Here is a 16,356-nt window from a genome sequence, read left to right as displayed (position 1 = left end):
CGTAAGGAGTTGGAGGCAGCTTTATTAATCAATCTTAATTTGTTGCTATCTTGACTTTAACAATACATGTTAATTCTTTCTTAGTATTAGTTGTATGAACTATAAGTGTTTACTATATAATGTCTCTATGGAATGTTTTACTTACAAGTAAATTTAAGAAATTCTTACAAATAATCTGGTTCAGAATGTTTTATTTTGACTTGTTTATTTATAGTGAATTTAGTTCAGCCTCATAGTGTGTGTCCTTGACTTTCACCTTGGTATTCAACCATTGAGCCAAAGCAATAAAATGTATTAAAATCTGTTGTAAAGACTTGATTCAACCATTTCTATATATATTACAGATTACTTTTACAATTTTGACCTCTTACAAGTCACTGGAGCTATCTTTAACTAAAAGACATGTTTTCACGAGAATATCTACCTAAGAAACGTGTATTTCATTGTTGATGGGAAATTTAAAGATGAAGTTACAGGAAAAAAACAGACAAACATACACAGTGAGCAAAACAACATTACCCTTTCATATAAAGGGGTTCAAAATAAAAGCACCAATTAATATTTGACAAACAACAGGCAAGTTTACATATAACATAAGCATAAAAACATCACAAACAATTACTAGTACACAACCTATGATTTCAATAATAAAAATAAAATTAAGTAAAATTTCTAATATATTCCTACTCATTCAACAGATGTTGAATTATCATGCATATCAAATAAATATAATAAAAGCTAGAAAAAATACACATATATTATATTTTCTTATTAGTTCTAATTACAAATATTGGTACATGTACACTAAAACCTGTCTTTACGACAACATAAATAAATTTGCTTTAATATTAAAAAAAAAATCAAATTAAATAATTATTGAATGTACATGTTTGTGTGGCTTGTTTGATAGTTGTGTTTTCATATATGCATTTTCCAAACAAGATTGCATTTGAGAAAAATGCTATGCCACCGCATTAATACAACACTAAATAGTAGTGTAGGAACATATTTTTTTTTGTTTCTATACAATTGAAGATTGTCATAATGCATAGATCCCTGACCTATCTAATTCTTATTATCAGATTAGTGATTAAATCTATTGTTAATCAAATAAAAGATCAGAGCAGGAATATATCAATGCACTTGAGTCTAGTGAATTTGGTGGTGAAGGTCATATTTCATGCAGACTAAATTTCATGACTACATCAAAGGACAACACAGTAAGACACTTTGTCAAAATCTAGGTAAGCTGATATCAAAGTCCACTTTACATTTTAATCTGTCCACATGGTTCAAATTTCATAGCTGTAGATCAAAGCACAAGAAAGTAGGTCACATTATCAAAATCTAGGTCACCTGATATCAAAGTTCAATTTTACAACTAAAACTGTGCACATGGTCAAAATTTCATTGCTGTACATCAAAGGACAAGAAAGTAGGTCACTGTCCCATTGGTCAAGGCAAAATTTTGACCCAAGGGTTTAATCCAAAACAATCTTGATACAGGTCCACCAAACAACTAGATATACATAGTGTAAATCAATGACCCCCGGGGCAGAACCAATTTTGACCCAAGGGCTAAACTTTGAACAATCTTGGTAGAGGTTCACTTCGCAAAGTCTCATGCCATATATTTAAACTCTAGCCTTTGTCAATTCAGAGAAGAAGATTTTTCAAGTTTTTACTTTATACATATGAAGAAATCTAGCGCCTCTGGGGCAGGGCAATTTCAACACTAGGGGCATAATTAAAACAACTTAGTAGAGGACCAAAAGATGATATTATATACCAAATATCAAAGCTTTAAGCCTTGTACCTTCAGATAAGAAGATTTTTAAATTTTTTACTCTATGTTCATAGTGAAAATCAATGACCCCTAGGGGTGGGGCCAATTTTGACCCCAGGGCTATAATTTGAACAATCTTGCTAGAGCTTCACTACACAATGTTTCATGCAAAATATCTTACCTCTAGCATTTGTCAATTACTAGAAGATCTTTTTAAAGTTTTTACTGTAAGTTTTTACTATATACATATAAGGATAACCAATGACCCCCAGGGCGGGGTCGATTTTGATCCCAGGGCTATAATTTGAACAATCTGGGTAGAGGTCTACCAGACAATGCCTTATGCAAAATATCTAAGCTCTAGGCCTTTTGGGTCCTTATAAGAAGGTATTTAAGTTTTAACTATATGTACATATAGTGAAAATCAATGACCCCTGGGGCGGGGCCGATTTTGACCCCAGGGCTATAATTTGAACAATCTTGGTAAGGGTCTACCAGTCAATGCCTTATGCAAAATATCTAAGCTCTAGCCCTTTTGGGTCTTTACAAGAAGGTATTTTAAGTTTTTACTATATGTACATACAGTGAAAATCAATGACCCCCGGGGCGGGGCCCATTTTGACCCCAGGGTCATAATTTGAACAATCTAGGTAGAGGTCTACCAGACAATGCCTTATGCAAAATATCTAAGCTCTACGCCTTTTGGGTCTTTACAAGAAGGTATTTTTAGTTTTTACTATATGTACATATAGTTAAAATTAATGACCCCTGGGGCGGGGCCGATTTTGACCCCAGGGTCATAATTTGAACAATCTTGGTAGAGGTCTACCAGACAAAGCCTTATGCAAAATATCTAAGCTCTAGGCCTTTTGGGTCTTTACAAGAAGATTTTTTAAATTTATTCTTATAATTCCTTTCGGTTGCCATGGCAACCAGATTTCTGCATGGAATGAAATTCTTTGAACAACTTTGGAAGCCCTTCACCCAAGGATCAATCCTGCCAAGTTTGGTTTAAATTGGACTAGTGGTTTTTCACAAGAAGATTTTTTAAGTTCACTATATAATCTATATAACACACACACACACACACAAACAAACACACAGATGAATTGCTATATGCCACCGCATCGCAGATGCTGCGGTGGCATAAAAATGGAGGCTAATAGAAGACTCCTTAATTCACTAACCTTTCAACATTTAAATATACATGTTAGGTATTTTCATGTCCATGTATACAACCAACTAAATAAATATAAATGTGTCTACCTGACAGGAACCATACAATGAATCATTGGTTCAATGAAACACGTACATCTTTTGTTATCAAAGTGGACAATTTCATTTCCAACATTAATAAAAATTTCAGATGATTTGTCATTATAATATGGCACAAAATATGCTTGACACATCAACCAAGAAGATCTTGAAAACTTTAAAGAAATGCACAACCTCATCATTTTTCATGTTTATAAATACACAGAGCTCACGCTGTCAGTTCACATGGACACCTTTTGTGATAATTTTATAAAATTGGTGAATATTTTTCCATTTTGGCTACAGAAACTGGCAAATATTTCATAACATTTACAAGTGTTTATTTATGCAAGATGTAAAAATTGATTCCTACGGGATAGCATAATAATGCTTTTAAAGCCAGTGTGAGCCCTGCATAAATGAAAAAAAAAATCATACAGAAAATAGTATGACATATTAACCCTATTTGACAAATGTAAATGCTTTTAACATAATTATGTAAGTAACAATATCAAAGGTAAACAACTCAGATATGCAAACATGATAGGATTCAAAAACGTTGCAGTTATCTAACCTTACAGAAATAAAAATATACTTGGTCTACAAAATATGTAACAAAACAGTACAAAATATTCATGTAAACTATTTGTGTAAAATATATCACATAATGAACAATGCTAGTGTGATATGCCCTGCATAAATATCATTCATTCAAAACGCAAACACATTCTCTGTGAAAAACAAAACAATTTTGTTTTCTTAAGAAAGTGTTCTCAAACCCAAAGATTTTGAAAATGCTGAAATTAATGGAAAAAAATTAAAGTCATCCCGCATCAAATCATGTTGTGCTTACTGTAATGCTTACAATTATATACAAACTTGTAAAATAAGAAACCAATGACAATACTACTTATATTACCCTACAGAAACAATTTAAACGAAAATATGTCAAACTAATGGATGCTCCTGATGCCAGTTTGACGCAGCTAACATTTCTGACCTCTGGAGGAAAAGTAGAAATAATATACCAAATATTTGAAACATATGTCAATTAATTTAGACAATATGAGAAATGGTTAAAGTGACATTATGCTCATTCTCTTGTTCTTAAGTTAAGCTGAATAGACTATATATTTCTAAAGATTATGGTCTTTGGCAAAATTGATAATGAAAAATATTAAGGATAAAATATAACAACTGCCTTAAACATAAGACTTCCCCACTTGTTTTTTTTTTTTTAATTGAATATTTACAGTACATTTCAAAGGATATTTATAGAATTTTCTAAGTGTCACTGGATTATTGATTATACATTATGAACTAGACTATAAAATCCAAAGCAACTATGGCAAAATCTAAAGGTTTTTTTTTACTTTGACCTGTACACCTGCCATTTACTCTTGGATGTGCATAATGTTACTTTAACCAATGTGATGGAAAAATGGAATGTCAAACTGGTAACTTTACACACTACCAAATATTTTTCTTTAATTTGGAAGCAAACCAGTATTATCCTGTGTACTTTTCTGTACATTTTTCAGTATATAACATTACATGTACTGATATTCTTTTACTTTGGTCACTTAATAATTCATACTTTTTATAAATAATTTATTTTACCTTTATTTCATTCAGCATGTTATTCTGGCTATACAAAGCTCTATAACAAGCAGGCTATTAAGTAAAATGTTACAAACATGATTACATCTATCTATCTGCTACTAAAGGCACATTATGCCTAAGACACATATAAATTTTTCCTATTTTAGAAAGGGCAAACATGAGCATTATCATGTTTAAATAATGGTTTTACAGAATGATAGATGCTTGTTCCCTGAAAAAAGTAGCGCTTATTTTGAAATTATTTGTCATAAAAGTAGCAAAATGACAACAAAGTAGTATTTTGACTAAGACCTCCTACAAAATATTACATCACTATAGCTGTATTCAACAGAGGAAAAAGAGGGTTATGATAATTGGCAAAAGAATAACTTTTTGGAGACTTTAAAAGTACACCAAATATAAAAAGCTTTTAAGAAATGAAAATAAAAGCATTTCTGAGGCATAATGGGCCTTTAGGTACATAATTGAATTTATGAACTATATTTGTATGAACTAAGTTGATTATTTTAATAGTCAAAATAAAAAGTTATAATACACTGTTTCATTATAAATTCAAAAGTCAAATTGACATCATTTGTTAACTTCATTATGAACAGCTACTGATGATAAGAATAACATATGTTTATATAAACAAATAAGTAATATTAAAACAATTTTTATCCATGTATACATAATGAAAATTCATTTGCTTAGAATCTGTTATCATAGGTTATACAAAGCTTGTCTGGTCTCCAATGCACATTATTTGAAAGCAAATGCACAAACAGTAGAATGAGTAAATATTAATTTAGTAATAACCCTTATTTTATAGAACCTTGTTAAAACATTAATTCAATACATTAAACTCATACATAAAATCGTTCATAATACATGTATCTAAAATAAAAAAATGCACTTTTACAAAAATGCTTCATTTTCTCCGTCTACAAAATGTCAAGCTGCACAAGACAGGAAACAATTATCACCTCCTCATTGATTTTTGCAAATATAATTTTATCTGAAAATAGGTTGTTTATAAGACCCATTTCAAATAAAGTTTTCAGCCAGTAGTAAAAACTCTTTTAAAAGCATATTTCATAACCTTAGTGCAATAACTGGTAAACTCCTATTAAATTTAGAAAGACTTAACCTATTACTGCACTACAGTGATAATTTCATTCTACTGTATCAAAACATATTGTTTAAACTAAACACCGATATTGATTCTTAGACAAATGGTCAAATGACATTTATAAATATGAAACATAACATGTACATATAATTCAGAGGTGATCCAAATGTATTTCTTTGTAGCAGAATAATAACAGTTGACTCACAAATAGTTAGATTGCAGCAATTCTGTTTATGTAGGATATCTTAGTAGAAAACACGTACAAAACACCAGTATTGAAGTAAAAACCTAGAGAATGTTGAGATGCCTATCCTTGTATAGAATATTCTGGTGTTGAGGAGAATGACTGGAATTGTGTTTGTTGACCATCCTGTCTCTGTGGCTGAGGTAACCCTCGTCTGTATACCAACATATTTAATACAGGCTTCCGTTGAATATATTCTACAGCTTTTTTATGGGTAACAACCGTGAAATCATGACCATTTACCTATATTAATATAGAAATACAGTCAAACAGTTTAACTAGAAGTTATGGGGAAAAAATCTTTATCAAAATGAAACAAGCAGAAGCTAAGAAAGATATTTTTAAATAATTGGGTCAGATTTTATTAATAAAGAGGGTAAATTCTGCATAACCCACATTACCTGCTTTGAGTTTTAGAACTGTTAGTTATAGATTTTAAAAATCATAAAACAAGTACTATTCTTGAACAGTCAACAATATACTGTGATATACTGTCAAAAAGTATAAAATTAATGTACAGACTGACTTGGTGCCTTACTTATGACATAGATTTGTTATTTTCACTATAAGCTTTGAGAAAAGTGATGCAGCTAAGCAAGGGTCATAAAAACAACCTCCTTGTGGATTTTTAAATATTAAGAATATATTACTTTCAAATAAAATCATGTGATTTACCAAGTTTTTACTACATTTTTAAGATAAGAAAGAAAACAAGAGGCTTCACTTTGATTTTACAAATGCTGTGCTGAGAAATTTCCACATTACAATCGGTGTCACCCTTAGACAAAAGGGGGCCACACTCAACTTATTCTTATTTATAAAGTCAAGGGAGTAAAGAATACTCCAAGAAAACACAATTTTCTTCTACAAAATATATAGTACAAGTATCATATTTGACCTTGACAATCAAGGTCACTTACAATTTAAGATTGTATTTAAAATATTCAAGGTCAAGGTAATATTACTGAAAAGGTCAATGTCACACTTGAATTTATAATCATGTCAAAGGTGTTTTATTGTCCAAGAATAAATCAAATCCGTAAATAAATAATAAAGTTATTATAATTCAAGCAAATTTTAGTAATTTAACCTTAAACATCAAGGTCAATATAAGGTCAATGTCATAGAATAACTAACATGTCTGTATTATCATATGTGTTTCTTGTCCAAGTATAAATCAATTCTGTAAATATTAATAAATGACGAAATTTAATGAAAATTTAAATGATTTGTCATTGACAGTGAAAGAAAAGACATAATTCAACATACAGGTTTTGTCACAAGGTTTTTAATCCAAGTATAAAACAAATCTGTAAATTTAATAACAAAGTGATGACAATCTAAGCTAATTCAATATTTGACCTTGCTGGTCAATGTCATTTACAGGTCTCAGTTTTGTTAAATTATTTTGGAGTGCAGGTCAAATTGAGTTTGATATCTTTTAAGACATTGTCCTTAAAGTATTAAGACAATCCATACATAAATAACAAAGTAACAGCCAATTTTAGCAAAATGAAGCAAAATTCAAACATTTGACCTTGAAGGTAGAGGTAATTTAAGAGTGAATGTCAAGTTTAGCCTGGTAAACTTTAAAGGCCTTATTTAAAAGACTGCTGTGTCCAAGTATAAAGACATTCCATAAAGAAATTTAAAAATAATGTTAAAGTTGCTGGAAAGCAACAGGAAAGGACAGTCTGACTGTAGCAAAAGCTCGAATTTTTTTTCAAGGAAAAAGGTGAGCTAAAAATAAAATAGAGTAATACCTGTAATAGTTTATCATGGACTTGCAAACCACATCTAGAAGCTGGCCCACTGTCATGAATGTAGGTCACATAGATTCCCTGAAATTATATACTTTTGTATCAATAAAAATGTTTTTACTTTATTTGTCATGTGCATTTTGTTTCCTAATGAAAATACAGTATTCAACACCTTGTATTGTTTAGAGGTCCTGAATAATCATGTAAAACATATTGATGGAATACATATGTGTATCTGTTTACTATGATTGGTATGTTTGCCTGTTTCCTGAATCTGCCAAAGTTTATCTATTGTTTATCAGTGTCATTGTTAGCAGGTAATAATAGAAGTCTTAACAAACCTGTCATCATCACTAAAGCCATTCAGAAAGTTACAGTCATACAGGGAATTAACAGTCTCTCTACATCATATATGGAATGAATGAGCACCCTTGTAAAACAACAAAATTTCCATAAGTTTCCAAGATATCCTTCTCACATGAAAGAATACCAATCAGTCAGGTTTCAAACCTGCAGCTGCACTTGGAACAAGTGTTCTGAGCCATCAGTCTTATTCACTTGCTCATGGAGGCCCCTCAGATAAAAAATAGTATAAACACAAGACACATTTGTAATAAATCACAGGCGCTAGTCACATAATCAAATATTTACAATAACCGGTCTATATATGTATATTAAGACATTATGAAATTATAGTTATCTCATTATAGTATATAGCCCATATAAAACTTTGAAAAGTTTGTTTCAAGCACCTGTGTAATAAATAGTAATGCAGTATTTACCTTATCAGGGTAACCTTGAGGTGATTTTGTGTTATCCTGGTCAATCCCTCCTCCTATCCTGAACCCACATCTATATCTCTGTTTACCATCCTGACCTATCACAGGATTACCCTTATCATCACGATCTAGGTCCTTATGTAACACAATAGGAATCTGGAGAAGACAATTGATTATGTACAATACTTTACAACTTTTAACCTAAACAACATGACTGAATCAGTTATGTTTAATTTTGCTGTAAGTGGTTCAGTGACAGCCCTACCCATCAATTTTGTGTGTGTTTTTAATTTTAAGAAAGTTTAATTGCAGTATGTACATTCCTCTTTTACACTGTAACCTTAGTGCAGTAATGTGTTAACTCCTTGACTATATCCTGGAAATTTAGACCCTGGGGTCTAAACCAGGAATATATACATGTATAAGGTCCATTCCGTTTTCTATAGTGTATTATATAGAAGTTTTACTTCTGAAATATACATAGGGATCTAATTCAGGAGACTGCCAACTCCTTTTGATGATTTAATAGGAGTTAACCTGTTATTGCACTAAAGAAATTATATATGTTGCCAGGGTCACACATAGATACCTGGTAGGAACTTTACAATTAGTTGGTGTATAACACTAACAGGGTTTCTACACTGAACTTTATAAATATAAGCATAAATTTACAAACATAAATTTATACAGAAAAGTCAAAGGCTGGGACTGCACAGTGGTCCCAGGCTTTGGCTTGCCCTGCTATAGACAACATGTGTATATTTAAAAGAAAATCAAATAAAAAACAATTAAAAAATATCTACAATTCTATACCTATCAATAATATTTTCAGCGTCAGTTAGAGTTGGGCGCCCCCATTTTCAATGTAACTCAATGATAATAAGCCGGGTATTGTAATACTAAACAATTGCAACTTTTCAGATTAATATTCGAGTTTTCCAAGTGAAAACGAAAGTGGTGCATAAAATAATGAATGACACCTTTAAAAAGGAAAAATGAACCATTTTTTTTAACCGACTTCTCTGTTCATACAAGTACTGGCAGTAGGCTTTGCAAATTTATATTATCTAGTCCTAAACTAACAAGAACAAATCTAAAGAATTGAAGTACTCCATATGTGACATTGTCTTTGTTAAGATAGAATGTGCTTACAATGAATCACTTATTATAGGGTCAGCATATAGAACAACAAATAACGATGAATCTTATGCCCACAATCTCTTCGACACCATATCAAAAGATTGTAAAATGTACAAAAAATCTGCTATCTGGATCACTGGAGACTTCAACCTGCCAGATATAAATTGGACCAATAACACCATTGAAGGTCATCAATACAAAAAGTCAATCAATGAAGCCTTTCTGCATATGGAACCAGACCTTGGCTTAACCCAGATGATAGATTTCCACACCAGGGGTAACAACATCCTTGACTTGTTCTTCCACCGACCAGATCTTGTCAACCAATGCTCCCCCATGCCCGGCATCAGCGACCACCATGCAGTCTTGATAGATACGAACATGTGTGCCCCCGCCTCAAACCACCTAAACACACTCTACTCATGTGGGATAAAGCAAACATTGATAATATGAAAAAGAAATGCAGCAGTCTCTCTGACACCATCCTCAACCACACTGACACAAACATTGAAGATTACTGGACACTTTTTAAGCACAGATGCACACTTATAGTTGCAGAGGAGGTACCAGCAAGACAGACATCACCAAGATACAACCAACCCTGGGTTACCAGAGACATCAGAAGAAGAAACGCTGGTTAAAGCGTGCAAGGCGATCTAACACCCAATACAACTGGGACAGATACATGACTATCAAGCGCCAAGCCCAGCTAACAATCATGTAGGTGTGCACATGAACACCATGTTGCCTCAATGCTGAGTGAGGACCATGAAAACCCCAAAGTCTTCAGGCAGTATATCAAATCCAGTAAAAATGAAAACTTTGGAGTAGCACTCTTGAAGAAAGACGGGATTACCTTCAGTGGAAGCAAACAGAAAGCTGACATACTTAATGACCAGTTCACCTCTGTCTTCACTAAGGAAGATGACTTAAACCAGCCACAACTTCCAAAACGCCATATTTCAGATATGAGCCACATTACTGGGACAGAGAAGGGTGTCCTCAAGCTTCTCCTTGGACTTAAGCCACACAAAGATGCAGGCCCAGATAAAGTCCCCATCAGGCTCCTCAAACTCTGTGCCAAGGAACTGGCCCCAGGCATGACCAGAATCTACCAGCTTTCTCTATACAGTGATACACTCCAAGCTGAATGGAAAACAGCTGATGTCTCACCAATCTTCAAGAAAGGAAACAGATCTACACCATTCAACTACAGACCTATCTCTCTCACATCAATCTCTTGTAAGATCCTGGAACATATCACTTTTAGCAACATCATGGCTCATTTCGACAACAACAACATACTGTCTGACTCCCAGCATGGCTTCCGACGCCGTTGCTCCTGTGAATCACAGCTACTCACCACTGTGAACAACCTTGTCAAAAGGCTTGACAAGAATGAGCAAATAGACGCTATCCTGCTTGATTTCAGCAAAGCAATCTACAAGGTCTCACACATATGACTGCTGATGAAGCTAGACAATTATGGGGTCAGAGGCAACACACTAAAATGGGTCCAAGGATTCCACTTTGGCAGAAAACAGCGTGTGGTCATGGAAGGCTCAAACTCCCACACATCCCCTGTCACCTCTGGAGTGCCCCAGGGCAGCGTCTTAGGTCCCCTGCTCTTCCTCGCTTTCATCAATGACCTACCGTCTAGGGTGAAGTCGAGGACTGGCATGTTTGCTGAGGATGACGCCTGTGCCCTACAAGATGATCTTGACAGCCTCCAAGTCTGGGAGAAGGAATGGCAAATGGAGTTCAATGCTGCCAAATAAGAGGTCATCCGAATTACCACCAAGAGGAACCCCATTATCTTCCCATATCAGATACACCAGACAACCCTCAACGTAACCAACCAGGCCAAGTATCTTTGAGTTACCATCACACCAGACCTATCTTGGAAATGCCACATCAACAACATAACAAACAAGAGCTGTCACAGGAGACAGCGAAGCTCGACTAATGAAATACTGGACGCAGTAAGGAGGACAAAACTATGAAAGAAAAATCAATTATGTATAATTATGTATTAAGTTACAGTAAAAAATAACATTTGTTAACATAAATTCCAAGATCAAGGGGAATAATTCTAGAAATAGTCATGCTAGAGTTATGGACCTTGCCACACAACATTTGTGTAATGATAAGAAATATATATTTGAAGTTTGAAGTAGATACCTTAAAAAATAAAGAAGTTATCATATTTCTTAAAGAAAATCCTAAGTTCAAAGAGAGATAAATCTGTAAATATTGCTTCAAGAGTTATGAACATTGTCACATAAAATGTAATTGATGATAAGGAATAAGTATTTGAAGTTTGAGGTAGAAACCTTTAAAAAAAAAAAAGTTAAAATAAAATATAACATTTTTCTAGTAAATAAATCTAAGTTTATGGGGAGATAATTCTTGCAATATTGGTGCTAGAGTTATGAACCTTGTCACATAAGATGTGGATGATGATAACGTAAATATAATTGAAGTATGAAGTTGATCCCTTCAGATATAAATAAGTTACAGTAAAAAATAATATTTTTTATGGAAAATTCTAAGTTCAAAGGGAGATAAATCTGAAAATATTGGTGCTAGAGTTATGAACCTTGTCACATAATATGGGGATGGTGATAACGTAAATATATTTGAAGTATGAGGTTGATCCCTTAAGAAATAAAGAAGAAACAGTAAGAAATAGTATTTTTTGAGGAAAATTCTAAGTTCAAGGGGAGATAAATCTGAAAATATTGGTGCTAGAGTTATGAACCTTGTCACATAAGATGGGGATGATGATAACGTAAATATATTTGAAGTATGAGGTTGATCCCTTAAGAAATAAAGAAGTAACAGTAAAAAATAGTATTTTTTAAGGAAAATTCTAAGTTCAAGGGGAGATAAATCTGAAAATATTGGTGCTAGAGTTATGAACCTTGTCACATAAGATGTGGTTGATGATAAGGAACATATATTTGAAGTTTGAAGTTGATACCTTAAGAAATGACAAAGTTATAGTGAAAAATATTTTACTGCACCAAAACTTTAATCTAAAATCTGGACGCGGACGCCGACGCCGGGGCGAGTAGGACAGCTCTCCATATACTTTGTATAGTCGAGCTAAAAAGCAAACTCAACCCTAGCTTTCCTGCGCAGAAACATCCGGTTAAGCCCACCAGATGCCAAAGCCAAAGCCTACAACACCTACATATGGCCAAGCGTCGAGTATGCCTCCTCTGTATGGTCACCTGCTGCTGACAGCCACATAAACCAACTAGAGATGGTCCAAAGAAGAACAGCATGGTTTGTTAAAAACGACTTCTCACGCCAGAGCAGCGTCACAGAGATGGTAAACTCACTACACTGGACCACTCTACAGAAAAGACGGGACAGGGCAAGAGTCACCATGCTCTACAAGATCAAGCATGACCTTGTAGATGTCACACCAGATCCAGGCTACATAATGCAATAACATCAAGAGGCAACCAACTCAGCCAGCTCACTTGTAAGAAATCTGTGTACCAGAACAGCTTCTCTCCAACCACCATCATCCTCTGGAATTGCCTACCCATACAAGTTGTTGAAAAATCAACCTTGGGAGGGGTTCAAGTCGGTGCTGATGAAACACTTTACCACCAACTAGACACATTGCCAGTTTTTACCAGATTTTAAGAAGATGTAAATAGACAATTTTTTTTACTGTAAAGAGGAAAATCAATTGCTGCGCATGTACATAGTTTTAGTTTCATCGCGATTATGCTCTATGAAGAATGAGGCGATTACTGAAGATGATGATGAAAGCAAACCCAAAAAAAGAACACAATAAATATTATGTGATCTATCTATCTCGGAAAAAAGTCAACTCGGCCCTATACCAACTCAGCACGGGTCAACTCGGCACAGGTCAACTTGGCCCACTTTACAGAAATATATATAGCGTATTTACTTTGCTTTGCATGTTGTTAAGGTAAATGAATAATAAGAAATATCTTATTATTATTATATAATTATTCATTGTACATCTGCCAAAATAAAGTATATTTAGAAAAAAAAGTTATTTATTTGTCTTGCAGATTCGATAAAATTAATACGGGGAAGTCAAAGACCGGGCCCGCGAAGCGGGTCCGGGCTTTGGCTTGCCCGGCTATAGACTACACGTGTATATTTAAAAGAAAATCAAATAAAAAACAATTAAAAAATATATAGAATTCTATACCTATCAATGAAATTTTCAGTGTCAGTTCTAGTCGGGCGCCGCCATTTACAATGTAACTAAATGATAAAAGGCGGGGTATTCCGGTAACGGAACATATCTCAACTTTTCGGATAAATGATAAACGTCGAGTGTTCCGAGTGAAAACGGAAGCGGTGCATGTAATACCGAATGACAATTTTAAAACGGAAAGAATGAAAGAAATACTTTTAACGACTTCCCCGTTCATAGGCTTTGCCTAATTTCATATTATAGATATAATAAAAACATTTTTATTTAATACGCGGAAAGTCCGAGCGGGGCCGAAGGCCCCGCGAGGGCTGTAGCGCTCTTAGATAACATGTAGGACGCGTATCAATTCAAATGAAATCAAATTAAAAGTAAATGAAAATTTCAAAAAAAATATATATCCTATACCTTATGAGCTGTGAAAAAATCTTTAGTTAACTGGGCGCCGCCATTTTGAAATCCTTTTGAGCTAAATTTTAATGAGCGTCTACATAATTTAGACTATTGCTAGTAGGGATGGGTACCACCAATTTTTTTGTACCGCGGTATATCGCGGTATTTCACCTGTGTACCGCGGTATGTACCACGGTATTATGAAGACACTTTTTAATGTTTAACTTATGCAAACTAAGACCAACTGCCATAAGAATGTTTAAACATTTTGATAAAACACAATACATTTTAGAAAAACAGACTTTTGGAGCCCAAAATGCCTCTAAATGTCCGATTTCCCCTTTGGATTTTTGACCGTGGTGAATTCGTCCATGACGGTATGAGCTGTTTACAAGTTGGGCTATGTCTAAATGCTTTACGTTTTGTTATTGTCGCCACTCGTCAATACGTCAACATGTTTACTAGCCTTAGACTGAGCACTAACATGGGTGTCCCCTTTTAATGCATTTAAATGAAGAATGATATATAGAAATTATAAAAATGTCGGCGGATGAAATGTATTTACACTACATAATAAATATGAAAAACAACTGGGAAACGATCCGACCTTTCCGCAACTAATTATTCGTTAGAGTTTTATACTGTGCATTTACTGCTGCTCTAAAAATAGACTTGGAATTCCACTTTAATTTAGGTTGAAACACAGATTACAGGGTAAATAAAGTCCGAATCTTACAAAAATATTAAGTAAAATTATATCTATTAAAAAACCGGTATTCCTAGGGGTCGTACCGGTACGTACCGCGTCTGAACGAAACCGCGGTATACCGGTATACCGGTAATACCGCACATCCCTAATTGCTAGCGTCTGCTAAATAACACATCCGGTGAGAGAATGATGTGCAAAATCAGAAAGTAAACATGCATTTCATTGATAAGAACTAAAGTAACGATTATAAATATAAAAAGTTACTTTAACATATCCTTTTTGATAAATTAGCACATTAAAATAACATTAAAACAACTGTGATTAGAGATTAACAAAAATGGCGGACGGGATTTTCCGAACGCCGACGCGTGCGCAGTGGTCTCCCTTTACGTTCGGAGATTTTCGGAATATTCCGAGCTCTCCGACGATAGGTTGAACACCACCAATTTATTTGTTTTGTTTACAGTACAAAATACCTGCAAGATAGATCTGGTTTACATGTACACTAAACATGTTATGCTTAAATCATAGTTCATAAGAACTTTCCGCGCCATAGGTAGCACCTAATTTCATATTAGCATAAGCTTCTAATTAATTGCAGGTGGTCACTAATCAAATTTGAATGAATGAGTCAATCATAATTATCACCTAATTAATCGGTATCCTTAACATACACATTGATTGATAATAATAGCCCGTGACAATAGGAGTCTTTTGATGTCTTTTACCCATTTTTAAAAGTGGGCCAAGTTGACCCGTGTCGAGTTGGAATAGGGCCGAGCTGACTCGGGGGCCGAGTATGTTCTAGGGCCGAGCTAACCAGGATTCATCTGTCTCTGAGTACTGCCAACCCCTCTGGCGAGTGTTATAGGCAGGATCTATACCAATTTGTTCTTCTTTTTTTAATAAATGATTAACTATCATATAAGCTTAATGACAATAATTTCATTGTGGGCATGATTGAAGTAGAGTGACTCACAAAATACAATTATTTACAACAGAACAATTGTGTCATTGTTTGCATTCTTTACTGTCAACGTCTATCGAGTAAATTTTTCGGCAAAATACATATAAGCTTTTTGCAGACTTTCTTATTCTATATCATTTACATTTAGATAATGTAAAATAAAAGAAAATGCATACGCTAAAACATTCCAGTGGATCTCCTGCATTATGACCAGCCATGTTTACTTTTTCTGTAAATAATCTCTAATAAATAACTATCAATATTGATAACAAATCATCAGTAATAAAATATTTTCTTTTGTATTGACTAAATATTTTTTAAGGAAACATTAACCATTGTCTAAGTGAGCTTTTTGTTACGTCCCACAAAATGGAAAATCA

At 33.8% G+C, this 16,356-nt stretch overlaps 1 protein-coding gene across 1 annotated transcript; it reads right to left on the bottom strand.

Annotated features, from left to right (window-relative positions):
• Positions 1 to 2,937: 2,937 nt before the first annotated feature.
• Positions 2,938 to 16,293, bottom strand: LOC132714182 (tax1-binding protein 3 homolog). The gene is made up of 4 exons (XM_060696969.1): positions 16,153 to 16,293; positions 8,561 to 8,713; positions 7,782 to 7,859; positions 2,938 to 6,261 (listed from the first exon to the last, which is right to left on the bottom strand). Exons 1-4 carry the CDS (start codon positions 16,192 to 16,194, stop codon positions 6,082 to 6,084), a joined length of 453 nt encoding a protein of 150 aa, XP_060552952.1. The 5' UTR covers positions 16,195 to 16,293; the 3' UTR covers positions 2,938 to 6,081.
• Between the last annotated feature and the right edge of the window lie 63 nt (positions 16,294 to 16,356).

The sequence above is a fragment of the Ruditapes philippinarum genome, unplaced genomic scaffold (assembly GCF_026571515.1).
Source record: "Ruditapes philippinarum isolate M1 unplaced genomic scaffold, ASM2657151v2 ctg474_1_1_1_1, whole genome shotgun sequence".
NCBI lineage: Eukaryota > Metazoa > Mollusca > Bivalvia > Venerida > Veneridae > Ruditapes > Ruditapes philippinarum.
Note: the sequence above shows the minus strand (reverse complement) of the source record. Positions and strands in the feature narration are given on the sequence as shown.